The following is a 15,519-nucleotide window of genomic DNA, read 5'->3' as shown; positions in this document are numbered from 1 at the left end:
AGGAGAAAAGCTAGCAACAGGATAAGTCTAATTCTAGTTGCAAAAGAAAAAGAAAAAAGAAGAAAAAAACATTCAGATAATGCAATCCCTTTTGCAGCCCCAAACTGAGAGTAGCCCGAGATATGCTAGCTACAATTTCACTTTTTAGTCATCAAGCTCTTGTATTAATTCTTCTATTAATCCAAAAATCTGGTGATCATCCCCTTAACTTTTTTTTTCTTTCTAAATGCACAATAGAGCCAATGCCTGTTCAAAAAAATAAAAAATAAAAAAATAAAGCCAATGCTAGCTAGCTGTATATATGCAACTATCATATCAAAAGGTCAATTAATTCCAATGTCTTCAAAACCATACATAAAGCCCACAATTTTGTCTAAAACCCTTTCTAAACTCCTAGATTTGCAACATACCACCTGACCCCAGTGCCATAGATAGGAATGTTGATAAGGCGGTCAAATCAAAATACATTTTTAAATTATAGAAAACTTATCTATTTGCGTAAAACTTTAAATATTGATTAGTATTGAGGAGTCTATGGTTCATGGATATATACTAAAAGAAAGTGCACCTAGACTTTAAAATTTTTAGGAATTACTTGACCAATAATTTGATTTGCTGATTGATTCGTGTGCCAATAAATTTTATTTTTTTAAAAAATATCCTGATTATTATTCTAAAGTAATTGAGTTGCGTTAGAATGATTCTAAAGGTGCTTAGATCTAATTAGTAAAGTAAAGATAGTTTAATATTAAGTAAACTGTTGTACTTACCAAATTGAACACTCACAAACAAATTACACGATAACTTTCTAAAAATGTCAACAACATTTCACCCGAAAAATCACATACCCCGAAAAGTCATCAAAAAAAAAAAAAAAAATCACATACCCCGAAAGCTACCGCGCCCAAACAAACCTTTACCAAAATGAGAAAGTTCTGTAGTTCCTTCACTACTTTTGGGTCTGAAAATGAAAGGTCTACAGTCCGAACCACTCGAACTTTGTCGCGACTCGTTGACTTGGCGCCCCCTTGGTTCACGTCCTTCCCGCCGACTCCACCGGAGTGGCCTCCTCACGTGCCCCACCACACGTGTCCCCATCTCACACCACCCCCAGTCAACGTCACCCTAATCCAACAGCCCCCTAATCACCTATATATACATCACTCCCTGATGCCTGATCTACTTCTAAACCCCAAAACCAAAACTTTGAAGCCCTTCCAGTGATGAAATTATCTGTTCTCATCCGAACCGGTTCCATTGGTCTCTCCGGCTCTCCCAGAGTCTCCCTCTCGCGAACCGACTCGCTTTCCGGCGTCTTGTCCGGCGAGAAGATCAGCAACGTCGCCACGTCTCCGAGGATTTGCCTCCACTTGGACGTCAACCGCAGCCGCGACAAGGACACTATTCGGCGAGCTGTATCCGAGAGCAACATTCTACGATCGGACTCCGGTGAAGCGAGGTATATCCCGTCCGGAAGCAGGTCGCCGGAAAGTGGGATTCCGGAAGAGGAGATGGGAAGCAAAACGGTGACGATCGAAAGAGAAGAGCGGAGAAAGATGGTAGAGTATTATCAGGAGATGCTCAAGTCTAATCCGAGTGATCCTCTGCTGCTCAGAAACTACGGTCAATTCCTGCACGAGGTAATTAATTTAACCTAATTATGCCGGTGAGCTGTTGTGACATGTTGGTTATTCGATCGAATTATTTTGCTTAATTTTTCGGATAACAAGTTGAACAATTGGAATTGAATTTATTGAAGGTGGAGAAGGATATGGTGCGAGCTGAGGAGTGCTATTGCAGAGCCATATTGGCGAGTCCCGGAGACGGCGAGTTGTTGTCGCTGTACGCGAAGCTGATATGGGAGAGTCAGAGGGATAAGGATCGGGCCAATTCTTACTTTAACCAGGCTGTTTCGGCTTCACCCAACAATTGGTATGTTATATGCTATCTTTGGTTTTCTTTTGGTTTTACAAACAAGGCATTAGGTTACTGTCCTGAGTCCTGACCACTATACCATATATAGAAACACTTGTTTCTGTTATCCTTCACCTTTGCTTTGTCTTCTTCAGTAAATTTTTTGGAATCATAGTTTCTTTTATTGGAAAATTGAAAGGAGCAGTTTGACACTTGGTAAGGAAGTAAGGATATTTCGAGATAATATCCAAGGGTATTTTGGGTATGAGATTGTACTTAAGACTTTCTCCATGTTAACATAGCACACTAGTTTTTTTTTTTTTTTTTGTCTTTTAGTTGGAAATGCTCTAAATCCCATCAAAACTCCAAGAGTAGCTTGTTTAGAAGAAGATTTTTCTAAAAGAAATGAGATGCAAAACTTTAGGATCCAATTAGAATTCTGGATTTAATCTTTTTGAAGCAAGGGAGATGCAAAACTTTAGTCTTTAGGATTTGATCTCGTACTAGGTACTACTCTCTGCGTTTTTTGTAAAGAAGAGTGAAGGAAGTTCATTTTGTTCTCCAAGTTGTGAAACAGCCAGGGGGTTTGGGATCTTGTTGCTTTTATTGTAGGTGACCTGTAAAGAAAAAGTGCCCGGAATGTTGCTCAAGTACTTATAAGCTATATTCTTTTTCTCAACTCTACTTTCCTTGTCAATTGAGTCACATAATAGAGTACAGACGACGGCAACTCCAAAATTTGAATTATAATTGAAGTATTAATTAATAACTTAATTTAGCTCTATGACTATAGTTAAACTGCTCAATGTATTAAATATGTGTGCTTTCCTATGCAGCATGGTTTTGGGATCCTTTGCGAGCTTCATGTGGGAAGTAGAGGAAGATGAAGAAGACGATGAAGAAATCAACAGTAATAGTACAACTGCTCAAGTCTCATCAGCAGCTCAGCTTGTTCCAGCATTTTAGCAGGAACTTGATGTCTATCACAGTTTGTTGCGCCAAGTTACATCGGGATAATGGTTTATGAGAAAAGGCTTTTTAGCGTTCTACTGTAAACACTAACTAAAGCGAAGAACAATAAATAAATAGCTATGCTAATAGAGCTTCTAGGTACGAATCTACGTACCTCTATCAGCTCAAATCTCTAAGAAATAGTTAAGTACGTGAAAGACTAGTCTTCAAGAGGATAAGAGTAGGAGAGTTCATCGATCTCTTCTCTATGTAAACATTGCATTTGATTTTCTGCTTTCTTTGTAAATTTTTCCGGTCAATATAAACTAATCTATACTATTATTAAGAAAATAGGCTTTGTTAGCCAAAACTAAAAATTTTGACAGATTTATCCCTGAAAGACTAAAAAATTTTAAGAATAAATTAATTTACAAGGATAAATAGGACAATTATAAAATAGATTTTTATTAAGAAAATAAAAAAAAAATGATTCCACAACCCCCATTTTTCTCTCCCACTATTTTCTCTATGCAATAACTACCAGTGAATCTATTTCTTCTGCAACAACTACCCACCTTTTTTTTTTTTTAAACGAAAATTTTTAGTACACATGCAGAGCATGTAATTGTAGACTAGTTTTATGTTAATGTATCCCTGCATATTTTGCGTCTCATGAGTGTTAGTGTAGACTCACATGGAAAATGATAATAATGTCACTTGTATTGTGTTTATTGTCTCTTTGACTCTGTAAAGAAAAAGTGCCCGGAATTTTGCTCGACTTGTAATCTATATTCTTTTTCCCCAGTTTCCTTGTCAAATGAGTCACATAATAAGAGTATGTAAAGCCTCATTAGAACTAGACATCAACATTGTCTAGTTAAGCTGATATTTTTGAGAAGTTTAGAGTTCAAATAAATACTAATACGTTGTATATATAAACTTGTAATCGAAAATAGTTTTATATATATTGAAATCTGTTTGAATTTGAATTTCAAATGGTGTGGATCATGTACATTTGCAGAACCATGTACATATAAGGAACTTGATAATGATATACCAAATCATTGAATATGTACATACGCAGAAGAACCTGATACTGATGTGCCAAATCAGTAGGATAATGCAACACTTCATCTAGTTGAAATTAATTTTGGATCAAATATATGTTACAAATCGATTACTGTAAATATTAAACAGGTACAAATCACACTTGAGGTAGTTCCTGTAATTTTTTGCTTGCTATATTGTGATTGCAGCAGATCAATGTTTTGCTAATTCATTATAGTCTTCTGTAGTTCAATGTAGTTCAGGAAAATTGACAGAACTTTGAGGACAGATAGTGTTTTTGAATTATGGTGCACACTTAAGAAACAACTCATTTATACAATAGATTATGTGTGATGTCTAGTTCAGTGGGAGATTGTAAAGCCTCATTATAACTAGACATCAACATTGTCTAGTTAAGCTGATATTTTTGAGAAGTTTAGAGTTCAAATAAATACTAATACGTTGTATATATAAACTTGTAATCGAAAATAGTTTTATATATATTGAAATCTGTTTGAATTTGAATTTCAAATGGTGTGGTTATCAATATCAATCCAATCTGACAAGGATAAGGAAGTTATGCAGCAGTTTCTTAATGGATGGAACTGCATAACTGTTTTGTCTGATATAAAGGATAAACAACGCCTGCATTGATCCCTGCTAGAACACCAAACCTCAACCAAATTGTCCCATTAACAATATGAGATCAAGGGTGGATCTAGGAGAAGAACAATGGAAGGAGGCAGTGGAACTAGTTAGTATCTCTACACAGTACCCTTTGTCTTTTATTTCAATTCATATCGTATACTGCCATATATATGTGCTTATTGTGTTATAGGATTGCAATGATTTACGCATCCTAACTTAGGATCATAATATCATATCAGTCCTATATTTGTCATAGTTGATTTTGTTCATGTAAATTTGTAGACATTAGGATAGATATACTGTTGCAGTCCTAAATTATGATTCGACTATTACAGCACTCCTAACATGCAAATTATAGTATAAATTCTAACACAGACGATGGCAAATCCAAAATGTGAATCATAATTGAAGTAGGAATAACTTAATTTAGCTCTTTGAGCTGCTCAGTGTATTATTATTTGTGTATTTCTATGCAGCATGGTTTTGGGTTCCTCCGCAAGCTTCATGTGGGAAGCAGAGGAAGACGAAGAAGAAGAAGAAGATCAAGAATTCAACAGTAACACCACAACTGCTCAAGTCTCATCGGCAGCTCAGCTGGTTCCAGCATTTTAGCAGGAACTTGATGTCTATCACATCGGGATATTGGTTTATGAGAAAAGGCTTTTTAGCCTTCTACTGTAACACTAACTAACGTGAAGAACGAGAAATAAATAGCTATGCTAATAGGGCATGTATGTATGAATCTACGTACCTCTATCAGCACAAATCTATAGCTAGCCAGAGCCAAGTACGTGAAAGGTAGTAAGGTACTAGTCTTGAAGAGGATAAGAGTTAAGAGAGTTCTTCTCTGTCTGTATGTGTTTATTTCAATTGATTTTCTCCTTGCTTTGTAAATTGTTTTCATATGTCAATATAATTAACTAATCTAATGCATTCCTTTACTGCATCTTCTGCCTCTCAAAAGTGTATGGATCACCCAAAAAATGATAATAAAGTTACTTGTATTGTGATTAATGATCAAATCTCTCTGTACCACATTTGATAAGGACTAGTTTAATTAAAGCTTTGTACAAGTCAACAAACTCTCTCTCTCTCTGGAGAAAACCCTAAAGAAGCCGCCGACTTCTACAACCTCGTTCTCGTCCGGTGGCGATCCGATGTCACTTCACTGACGTCGTGATGCTACCGGACGGGTGATGAACGGAATATAGTACTTGGTCCATTGGATTGTTGTGCCCGTGGATTTGACAGGCTTGGTTTGGCGTGGTTTTCCCAAATTGCTCTACGGCGGGGCAGCCATAAACACCGACTCAAGGCATGAGTGGGCGGCGCAGGGGTGACTGGATCGTGATCCAGATCTTCTCCAAGCGGGGTGATGGTGACGTCGAGTTTGGCCGGGACTTCAAATCTGTTTTGGGGTCGGGTTTTTCTTGATGTGGCTTCGCGAGTCTTCTTGGTGTCCTTGAGTCATGGCGGCGTTGATCGACTTGCGGTGAGTTGCAGGTAGCGGTTTTTCCTGCAGCTGATTGTGGCGGCAGCGGTGGCTGGGGTGTGGCTGCTTTGCACAAGGAGGAGAAGGTCTGGGTTGGACCAAGTGTGTTGGGTCTAGGGTTTCAGCCGTTCTTTGGGCTTTGGGCTTATATTTAGTTGGATTTTTCCTTCTTGCTTTAACTCCTTTTGTTTTGGGAGCCTAGGTTAATAGCTAGTCTATTTTCAATAATTCTCTTTTTGTTAGAGAGCTATGCACTTTGTTGTGCTTTTAGCGAATCTTCTGGAGTAGTACCGAAGGAAGATTCATGCTATTTTGATGTATTTAATGTCAAATGAGTGCCCTAGTTTCTACGTACCACTGTGGGTACTAGCACAACTTCTTGCCTATCCCTAATTGGTAGCAGGAGGGTATGTAATGATCATTCTGGTTTATGATCAATATATTGGCTTCTACCTTGATTCAAAAAAAAAAAAAAAATGATCAAATCTTTGTGGGTTATTTATTTTATTAAGAGATCTCATTGATGACACGACAATAATTTAATTAGTAAAAATAATAGATTTTCTTCTCTCAAATTTCGAATCCCATTCAAATTTTGAAACATAGTGTGCATGAGTTTTCACTTTCTTTGAACTTCAAACGACTTACTGTATTATATACTCTTCATCATGTGTTAACTTCTCCTTCATATTCTTTCAACTCGAGTTATTACGCTTCCTGGTGCGTAAATGGTTCCATAATTACATTATCTAAAATCATTTGTTGGGGATACAAAGACATTTTGGTAATCTGAGACACCCTCTTTTTTGCTAGTCTACCATACCAACATGTCAATTACATTACAAAATTTATGGCTCTAAAATTCATAAAATCACCCTAATATTTTGCCAGATTTTCTCAAAAAACATTGGTCCAATGACACTTTAAAAATCTGATACACCAACGTTTTCATGGTTTTGAGCTGGTTTTCCATCTTTGGGCCTGGAACCAAATCCGACCCGGCCCACTGTCAAGGCTTTTCTTCTTTTGAAACTCTCTCTCCCTCCTCCTCCTCCTTCAGAAAATAGCTCTAGGGTTTCAACCCGCCACTTCCTCTCTCTGCCGGAACAAGCTCACAACTGCGCTCTCTGAGTCTCGGTTTCTCAAATTGAACCAAACTACAATGGGAAGGAAGAAGCCCAAGGACCCAGAAAGCGACGCCGTTTCGGGTGGTCAACCCGACATATTCAAGACCCTATTCGGCGACGCCGCCACCCAGGACGCCGCCCCCGCCATCTTCTCCGAAGACAACCCCTTCAGGAGGAAGAACCAGGAACCAGGGTCAGGGTTTGCCGCTGCTCCGTCACTCGAAACCGTCGGAAACGTCAACCACGGCGGCTCCGGGGACAAGGACGCCGGCAATGGTGAGGTGAAGAAGAAGAAGAAGAAGAGGAAGAAGAAGGCGATGGATTCGGTTGCTGAAGAAGAAGAAGAAGCTTCAGAGGAGGCTGCATTAGAGAGCAAGAAGCCGAAGAAGGAAAAACCCAATTTGGAAAACCCTAATTTGGGTTCTGAAAGCAAAGAAAATGATGTAGTGTCCAATTTGGTTTTGGGATTGGGATCGAATACCGAGAACGATCCGAATTTCGGTCTGAGTGTGGTGAAGAAGAAGAGGAAAAGGGATGAGCTTGAGAGGGAATACGAAGCAAAGAAGTATGGTGTGACAGAGAACCAGGAGGATGGAGATTTGGGGAAGAAAGTTGTGGGGGAAAAGAGGAAGACGGTGGATAATCCAGCTGATATGCTGGTTTCAGAGGAAGGTTTCGACGACGAAAGTAAGCTTCTGAGGACTATTTTCGTTGGGAATTTACCGGTGAAGGTGAAGAAGAAGGTGTTGATCAGGGAGTTCAGTAAGTTTGGAGAGGTGGAGTCTGTGAGGATTCGGTCCGTGCCGATAGAGGATGTGAGTGTTTTACCGGAATGCTTTTTCAAGTTTTAAGCCTTTTGTGTTGTTACTTGTGGTTTTTGATGATTGATTTATTCATGTGATCATCTTTGTGCAGACGAAAGCGCCCAGAAAAGTAGCAGTGCTTACAAAGAAACTCCATAAGAAAGCTGACAGGTAAGATGTCAATCACTTCATTATTTTCAAAAGTTATATTTTTTTTTTCATAGGTGCTTATTCTGTTACTGTTTGATTTTGGATTGATTGTGTATGTTTTAGCTTTTCTTTTCTGTTTTAATCCATTGTGGCTCAGATAGAAATTTCATTGTTAGATGGGGGCTCTGTGTTGTTAGGGATTAGGTTTTACTACTTAGTTTAAAAGGTTCTTATATAGTTGAGAAGTGAACTCCATATTGAATTTGAAAGCTCATTCTCTCTTGCAGCGTGAATGCATACATCGTTTTCAAGTCAGAGGAATCTGCGCAGGCTTCCCTGTCCCATAACATGGCTGTGGTATGTTATTCTCATCAATTTCGATCAGAAGTTAGTTGAGCAGCATTAAGGCTGAAGTTGTTGAAGGTCTTGTTCCCTGACATATTGTGTCTGTTGATGTAGGTTGAAGAACATCACATCCGTGTTGACAGGGCATGCCCACCTCGTAAGAAGCTGAAAGGGGAGAATGCTTCTGTTTATGATCACACGAGAACTGTATTTGTGGGCAACCTTCCCTTTGAAGTAAAGGTGATTTGCACTTTCTGATGTTTTTCTTTGGGAATATCTGCCCCTCCAATTGGCATTATTGTTGCCGACCTTGGTTGTAATATGTGCTTCTCCTATTTTCTTTCTCAGGATGAAGAAGTTTATCAGTTGTTTTGTGGCACTAACAATCAGGATTCCGGAGTTGAAGCCATTCGCATAATCAGGGATTCTAACGTTGGTCTCGGAAAGGGCATTGCTTATGTTCTGTTTAAAACAAAGGTATAGGTGTTTTGTTTTCAATACTTCTTGAACCATTTACTGTCATTATTTTCTGGAAAGCATGGCATTCCATGAACTCATATATGTGCTCTCTTTCGGGATGTGTGCTGTACTCTCTTGGGATAGAGTCCTCATATGGATGCTGATAAGACCTAGATTGTGCGGTGGAGCATTTATGAATTATTCCCATCACAACTTTACAGTCATGCATTTAAAAAAGAATAGAGTCCAATGGAATGAAGATGATATACTTGCCTCTAATTATCTGCCTGTCTCGACTTGGCTTTCTCTTTATTTAAAGTGAGGGCATAAAATGAAACACAAACGCATAGTTGACTACATGAGATGAATATGGTTTGCCTCCAGTTAAGAATTAAAAATTGAGACAGAGTTGTTTCCATCCCTTTTTCTCAATGTGACGGTTGGAAGAATTGTTATGAGAAGTATTTCTGTGGTCATTATTGAACTTATTAGAAAGCCCGGCTTAAAGAATATAATTGTCATAAATTCTGTCAGCAAGTCTATATGTCCCATTTTCTCAATATATTTTTTTTTCAATTTTTTTTCAACTGATGTATATCTTATTATCGTGTATGTTTTGGTCTCCCAGGAAGCTGCAAATGCAGTCGTTAGGAAACGAAATCTGAAGCTTCGAAATCGGGAACTCAGGCTTTCTCATGCAAAACCAGAGTCTGCCCAATCTAAGAGCAAAAACCAAGATTCCACCCCATCTAAGAGAAGCAATCCATCACCTGCATCAAATACCAAGTCCCCAGCTAAAAGGCTAGCATTCGGTTCAAGGACTCCAGAGTTTAAGGGAAATTCCAAGGCTACCATGTCCTACCAGGGTGTACGTGCGGGTAAAAATGGTGTCCAAAAGTATCCAAAAGCCAAGTTTGAATCAAGGCCTCAGAGTGGAGTGAAGCCGAAAGAACGTACAGAGAAAAGACCATCTGTTGCTGCCAGAAAAGGTAAGGTGGCATTCCAAGGTGGTGCTGCTTCAAAAGAAGCAGGTGTGAAGCGTAAGATGGATAGTCGAACTCCAGAGAGCTCCCACCAGAAAAAGAAATTCAAGAAATTTAGGTAGGAAGGACTACAGAAACAGTTGCTCCATATCTTAGGGGCCTTATACAGTTGAAAGGCTCTCTGCCCTCCAGTCTGCGGCAAGAGAAGTTGAATTTTGTACCTTGTCCCAAGTTTTTAAATATTTTCTTGTACAACTCACTGATGTTAAATTGAATGTATTTTTTCAGTTGGTTCATTTATTTGATTTACAAAATTTCCTTCTTTGTAGTCCAATATATTATGGAGGCGATGTGGATTAGAATGATTTATCATTAGGTACAGATTCAGGATGCCAAGGCAAGTGGCTTTTCTTTCTGTAGGGGTCAAAATTGAAAATTGAGCACTTTCAGCATCTCTCTTGAAACTTTGTGGTTTGTCTTTCAAAGTAGGGAAGATGCTTGAAATTCCAAATTTTCTTCCCCAACTAAAGTGGCAAAGTCGGGTAAGCTTGTATCAATCTTGAGTGTGACATGGATGATCCAGTTGTTGATAAGAAAATAACAAAGCAACATCTCAATAAAAGAAAAATTTAAAGAAGCAAAAAAATATAATACAAAGCAACATCTCAACGCATTACTATTTATTTGTGAACCACATTTGCAATTTGTAGATCAGTAGATCCTTTTGCAGCACGTCACATAATCTTATAGCATGTCCTATCTAGTGAGAATATCAGCAATCCTACCTATTTTCCTTGGAACAATTTCATTACTAGCAATAAATTACTTTGTACAGCTCAAGCAAGTAGGCAATTCCTCTCAATAGGAGCGCCAAGTTTCTAGACCAGGTATCGTTGCAGAGGAACAATACCTCGCGACCCTGCAAGTCTTAAACATAGGCTTTCGTACAAGGCAATTTTAGAAGCCATCATTACTTGCAAACTTCAAACTTCTCTTGATTAGTTTAGGCAAACAAGCAATCATGAAATAACAAAATGTCATACTTATCTGCTGAGCGTTGAACGAGAAAATCTAAGCTTTATAAATTAGTTGTAGTCATTGTAATGAAATAAAACACCAATAATCTAACACTAGAAACGTGAAAAGCTTAGAACTTTACTAGAAACTGCCTTTACATTCTGTTACCAACGATACTGATACACATACTCTATGAAACTGAAATTGAAGTTTACATACATACACATTACCCCCGAAACCCAACACCCAAGGAGACACCTTCCCACATTCTTCAGTGAAGCTTTCATCAAGAAAGTAATTTCCAGAATGAACAGAGCCTTCCGGTGCGCAATTATTTGATGCTAAAATGTATTGAGGTGATACGCGAATGGCTGCAAGCACAACAGGGGCCCAACGTACCCCAAGTAAAGTTGAGCTAGTGAAATGCTATGATTTGTTCTTGCTCACTAATGTGGGCGTAACTGAGACAACTCCGATGAAGAACAAGGTGGCTATTGAGTTGAAGTCATAGAGATCCCCAAGAGATCGCAATTCTCCAAGAGCTAGTCCAGCCTGAGCACAAAAACATAAGTCAGCGATACATAGGCACAACTAGTGATAGTTGAGTAGCAACACGAATACCAGAGCATACAGATAATCACCAACATAATTGCTCCTGTCGTTTTTAGATTAGACCTAGTTCTATCCCACCATCCATCTACTCATAGCAGTTGGCTTGAGGTCCAACCAACTTGCATTCATTTGTCAACTCTGTTGTACCTCATGCACTAAGAGTGTATACAAGATGAGATTGGTTCTATGGTGAGTGACCCTGGATAAAAACTGTTATGTAAAAATGACTTTATTTCCTTCAAAAATTAGAAAACTGATATCATTTGCATTTAGAAAGACAAGCAAAACATTTTCCCATGAATCACGATGAGTCAAGATGGGGATAAGATGAAGGTGTAATAGTGTTTCTCTCTGCAGAAAGAGTTGGCTTTCTGGATTCTGGATTTTCATTCTGTTCTACCATAAAGTTTCTATGTTATTGAAACTAAAAAAAATTCAACATTGAACAAAAAAGTTTCAAAAGAATTGAAAGATATATACCCTGACAGTGACATAAGCAGCAGGTATCAGACCAATTGAGGTTGCCAGGAAGAAAATATGATAAGGCACATCGACTATTGGTGAAGCAACATTAATAAATGTGTTTGGCAAGGTTGGAGTTAATCGGAGAAACAACATGTAGTTCAGCAACCCCTGTCTTCTTTTAGCCACCTGGATGTGAGAAAGATAACACAGTAAATACTTTAATAGCATTCATGAAGTGTACATATGCAGACGGACATCTGGATTTACCTGGTTTTGGAAAAATAGGAGCTTGTCGGGCCAAAGAGAGGTGGCCAGGGGCCTCCCTATCACCTTTGACAAGAAATAGCAAGAAGAAGCACCAGCAGTGGCATTGAACACCACCAAAGCTACACCTTTGAAGACTCCGAAAAGGGAACCAGCAAGCAACGACATGAACACAGTTCCAGGAATCATGAATGTCTGCATGAATATATAAACCATACAGTACCCTAACAAAACCTGAGCTGTGTAGTCACTTGTGTAGTCCTCAAGGTGATCTCTACAAAAAAGAAGACAACAACAAAATCTGTCAAAACCATATTCCAGAATCTCTCTGTGAATGAGGCAATACAGGAAGGGTTCCAACGGAATACATTGGCCATCAAACTGTAGGAGTGTAGGACTATATTAGCAACAAGTAATCGGGTTCAAAGTTTTACTACTTTTTCTGACGTTTCATGTATGCCTCACAAAATGTTTGAGCAACAAAATCATAAATCCGAAGGAATTTGTCTTTAAACAGTCATAACAAACTAAACCCCTTTAGCTCACAACAAGGCATTACTTGAAAATTTCAATCTTTACCATTATTGCATCACTTCACATCAGGCATTTGCGTCATAAAGATAAAAACAACAATAATAGTAAACAACAACGAATCATCTATAGTCCTAGTCCTGAATGACTGAATCCACTTAAATGAGGCCTGGTGCACTACAGAAACCCTTTGACGTTTAAGAAAACAGCTCTCAAAGTAAAGATTGATAATTTACCACAATATTAACAGAGCTCTGATACAGCAACACCATGAAAAACCAAATACCCAGATACGGATTGCATGCATTTAAAACAAAACACACTTTTCCCATTAAATGTTCTTCCTTTTCTTTCAAGACACCCACAAAAAAAAAAAAAAAACCTTTTCTTACAAACCCAATTCACCAATCTAAGCAATATTAACACCAAAGCAATAACCATATTGAAAAGTAAATATGAACCAAAGTCCAATCGGTAAATAAATAATCACCTGAGGATTTGAAGGTCTTGGAGGGTCCGGGGGAGCTTAAGAAAGCTGTAATCGGATGCGGGCATGGTTAGGTAAACACCCAGAAGGCCGAACAGAAAACCCAGCACCACCGTGGAAGCCACCGTGACCTCCCAAAAGTTCAATGGGAATTTACTGATAGATCCCTTTACACCCTCATCCCCATTGTTGTCTATCTTCCCCATATCTCTCTAAATTTTCCTTCGTTGCGTAATTTTGCTTTCTGGGAAAATTTAGAGAGAAAAGGGGAGAAAAGCTTTAGCTTCTTGTCTCCTGCTGCTTCGGTTTTCTCTCTCCTCGGTTTTACGGAGACAAGGAGAGAGAGAGAGAGACACAGAAGCATATTCGCTGGTGGGAGTTATAACTAATTCTTCGGAAAACTAAATTAAAATTTTGGAAAAAAAAACAAAAAAAAAATAAGAGAGGAAAAAAACAAAAGGGTTTGATTTAATTTTGGTTTGAGTACCTTGGATTCAGAGCGAGCCGTATTATGTGTCGTGGAGTGTGCTCCTGACTTAACATGCAAATTACGACAAACTCCTCGCAGCTTCACAGAACCTCAATTAGAATAGAGTTAAACTCCGACAGGCCCCAGCATACACTACACGTGCTAAGGTCTTGTTTGGTTCGCGGAATAGAAAGGTTGGAAAGAGAAGCTTTTTCCTTTCCTGTGTTTGACAAACCCAGGAAAGGGGGGGGGGGGGGGAATGGATCCTCCCGCACCGCCCCATAAGATCAGGGGCGGAACAAGGATTTAAACATTGAGAGGGTCGAGACATAAGTTCAAAAAAAAAAAAAAAACCTACACCAAAAATAAATTAAAAATCATATTCTATTCAACTAAATCCAGAATATGTGTCTGGCTCAAACTCTAGGTTACTTGACCTAGTTGTAATAGAGTTTTGAATTAGAGATATTCTCGGAGATATTCATAGATATCCGATTAATTGTACGATTATCTTTCCTTGTACAACTCTGATTCTATGTCTTGTAATCCTTTATATAAAGATACCCCTATTATCAATGAAAGCACGACTCAATTCTCTCCCAATTTAGTTTTCCTTAAACATATTCAATATAATCCATAAGTAAACAATAAATTCGAAACAAACTGATAGATAACTCTCGTTTCAAAAAAAAAAAAAACAACCTGGTTTTTATTTAATATTACTGTATTCTTATTATTAGTGATTGTTTTATTAAACTTTCATATATGAATTGATTATCACGTGGATTTGGGAGGAGGAGGGGGGAAATGGAAGGTTTTTCCTTGGATTGGTTAACAGCAATGCTCGTATAAGTATATATCTGACAGTAAGGTTAGGGGGGGGGGGGGTCCGGACCCCGTCGGACCGAAACACAGTTCCGTCACTGCATGAGATTCACTTTCCCTCATACTTTTCCTGCATTAATTACACATTAATTGCTTACTTTAAAGATTATTTTAATGGTTGTTATTATCAAATTATCCAAGAAACTTTTTAATCTTGAATTTTTTATGTTTCGATAATAAGGATATTATGGGAAAATTGATGTTACCTACTTTCCTATTTAGGCACATAACCAAAGATCGAAAACTAGTGGGAAATTTAGGGCATGTTCGGTATCATTTTGCGTTACTGTTTTTTATTTTACGAATTCAAAAACTTATGTAATTTGTGTTCGTTGCATTAGATTTGAAAAACAGGGAAAACAGATTTTAGGAAACAATTCAGAAACTATGAATAAATATGGGAAATGACTTTTTGATGTTTTCATTGTTTCCTGAAAACAACCCACCCTGCAATTGGAGAAAGTGATTTAATTTTTTTACTTTTAAGCACATAGATCTGAAAACTCTTCTCTTCTCTTTTGGTCTTTCTCTCTTTCTCTTCCACTATTTTCATTAGGACTTCTCCTCTCTTCTCATGATCTCATCTACTTTATTTGCTATTTTAACTTTCTTCTTCCCCATCTTTTTCAATCAATTGACACTTGCAAAATCATGCAGTAGAGAAGAATGGAGGATTCAGAAAATCCATCTTCCATGTGTCAGATCTAATTTATATGGATGATTACTCTTGGATGATTTAGGGTGAAAGCTTCAGTATTTAAGCTTCAATATAATTGGATTATCTCATGGGCCAGAGGAATTAACAACAAAGGTTGAGACATTTAATTGAATTATCGTTTCGAACTAAAGATTCAAGAGCTTGCAATTTCA

The 15,519-nt window shown here is 38.1% G+C and overlaps 3 protein-coding genes across 4 annotated transcripts; 2 read left to right on the top strand and 1 right to left on the bottom strand.

Moving 5' to 3' along the window:
* Positions 1-1,180: 1,180 nt before the first annotated feature.
* On the top strand, positions 1,181-5,293 carry LOC133706451 (uncharacterized). 2 transcript variants are annotated; one of them, XR_009844531.1, is made up of 4 exons: positions 1,181-1,640; positions 1,760-1,932; positions 2,751-2,947; positions 5,220-5,293. XR_009844531.1 is itself a non-coding variant. In XM_062131989.1 (3 exons), the coding sequence occupies exons 1-3, from the start codon at positions 1,224-1,226 to the stop codon at positions 2,878-2,880; spliced, it is 720 nt and encodes a 239-aa protein (XP_061987973.1). In that variant the 5' UTR covers positions 1,181-1,223; the 3' UTR covers positions 2,881-3,216. The 2 variants fall into 2 exon arrangements, 1 of the variants encoding a protein (XP_061987973.1); XM_062131989.1 differs by lacking the exon at positions 5,220-5,293 and having other exon boundaries at positions 2,751-3,216.
* A 1,737-nt stretch (positions 5,294-7,030) lies between these two features.
* On the top strand, positions 7,031-10,241 carry LOC133745466 (uncharacterized). Its single transcript, XM_062173543.1, has 6 exons — positions 7,031-7,994; positions 8,095-8,153; positions 8,420-8,489; positions 8,592-8,717; positions 8,826-8,954; positions 9,565-10,241. Exons 1-6 carry the CDS (start codon positions 7,215-7,217, stop codon positions 10,039-10,041), a joined length of 1,641 nt encoding a protein of 546 aa, XP_062029527.1. The 5' UTR covers positions 7,031-7,214; the 3' UTR covers positions 10,042-10,241.
* Positions 10,242-10,976: 735 nt separating this feature from the next.
* Positions 10,977-13,651, bottom strand: LOC133745909 (uncharacterized membrane protein At4g09580). The gene is made up of 4 exons (XM_062174072.1): positions 13,299-13,651; positions 12,281-12,551; positions 12,029-12,199; positions 10,977-11,488 (listed from the first exon to the last, which is right to left on the bottom strand). Exons 1-4 carry the CDS (start codon positions 13,499-13,501, stop codon positions 11,363-11,365), a joined length of 771 nt encoding a protein of 256 aa, XP_062030056.1. The 5' UTR covers positions 13,502-13,651; the 3' UTR covers positions 10,977-11,362.
* Positions 13,652-15,519: the final 1,868 nt, after the last annotated feature.

The sequence above is a fragment of the Rosa rugosa genome, chromosome 4 (genome assembly GCF_958449725.1).
Source record: "Rosa rugosa chromosome 4, drRosRugo1.1, whole genome shotgun sequence".
Classification (NCBI taxonomy): domain Eukaryota; kingdom Viridiplantae; phylum Streptophyta; class Magnoliopsida; order Rosales; family Rosaceae; genus Rosa; species Rosa rugosa.
Note: the sequence above shows the minus strand (reverse complement) of the source record. Positions and strands in the feature narration are given on the sequence as shown.

Coding starts and splice junctions, on each gene's coding strand:
- LOC133706451 (XM_062131989.1), top strand. CDS start 1,224: ATGAAATTATCTGTTCTCATCCGAACCGGTTCCATTGGTCTCTCCGGC. Junction 1,641..1,759: donor ACGGTCAATTCCTGCACGAG/GTAATTAATTTA, acceptor AATTTATTGAAG/GTGGAGAAGGATATGGTGCG. Junction 1,933..2,750: donor TCGGCTTCACCCAACAATTG/GTATGTTATATG, acceptor TTTCCTATGCAG/CATGGTTTTGGGATCCTTTG.
- LOC133745466 (XM_062173543.1), top strand. CDS start 7,215: ATGGGAAGGAAGAAGCCCAAGGACCCAGAAAGCGACGCCGTTTCGGGT. Junction 8,154..8,419: donor CTCCATAAGAAAGCTGACAG/GTAAGATGTCAA, acceptor TCTCTCTTGCAG/CGTGAATGCATACATCGTTT. Junction 8,955..9,564: donor ATGTTCTGTTTAAAACAAAG/GTATAGGTGTTT, acceptor TTGGTCTCCCAG/GAAGCTGCAAATGCAGTCGT.
- LOC133745909 (XM_062174072.1), bottom strand. CDS start 13,501: ATGGGGAAGATAGACAACAATGGGGATGAGGGTGTAAAGGGATCTATC. Junction 12,552..13,298: donor CAAGACCTTCAAATCCTCAG/GTGATTATTTAT, acceptor TCTTTTTTGTAG/AGATCACCTTGAGGACTACA. Junction 11,489..12,028: donor CTGCTTATGTCACTGTCAGG/GTATATATCTTT, acceptor TTTTGTGCTCAG/GCTGGACTAGCTCTTGGAGA.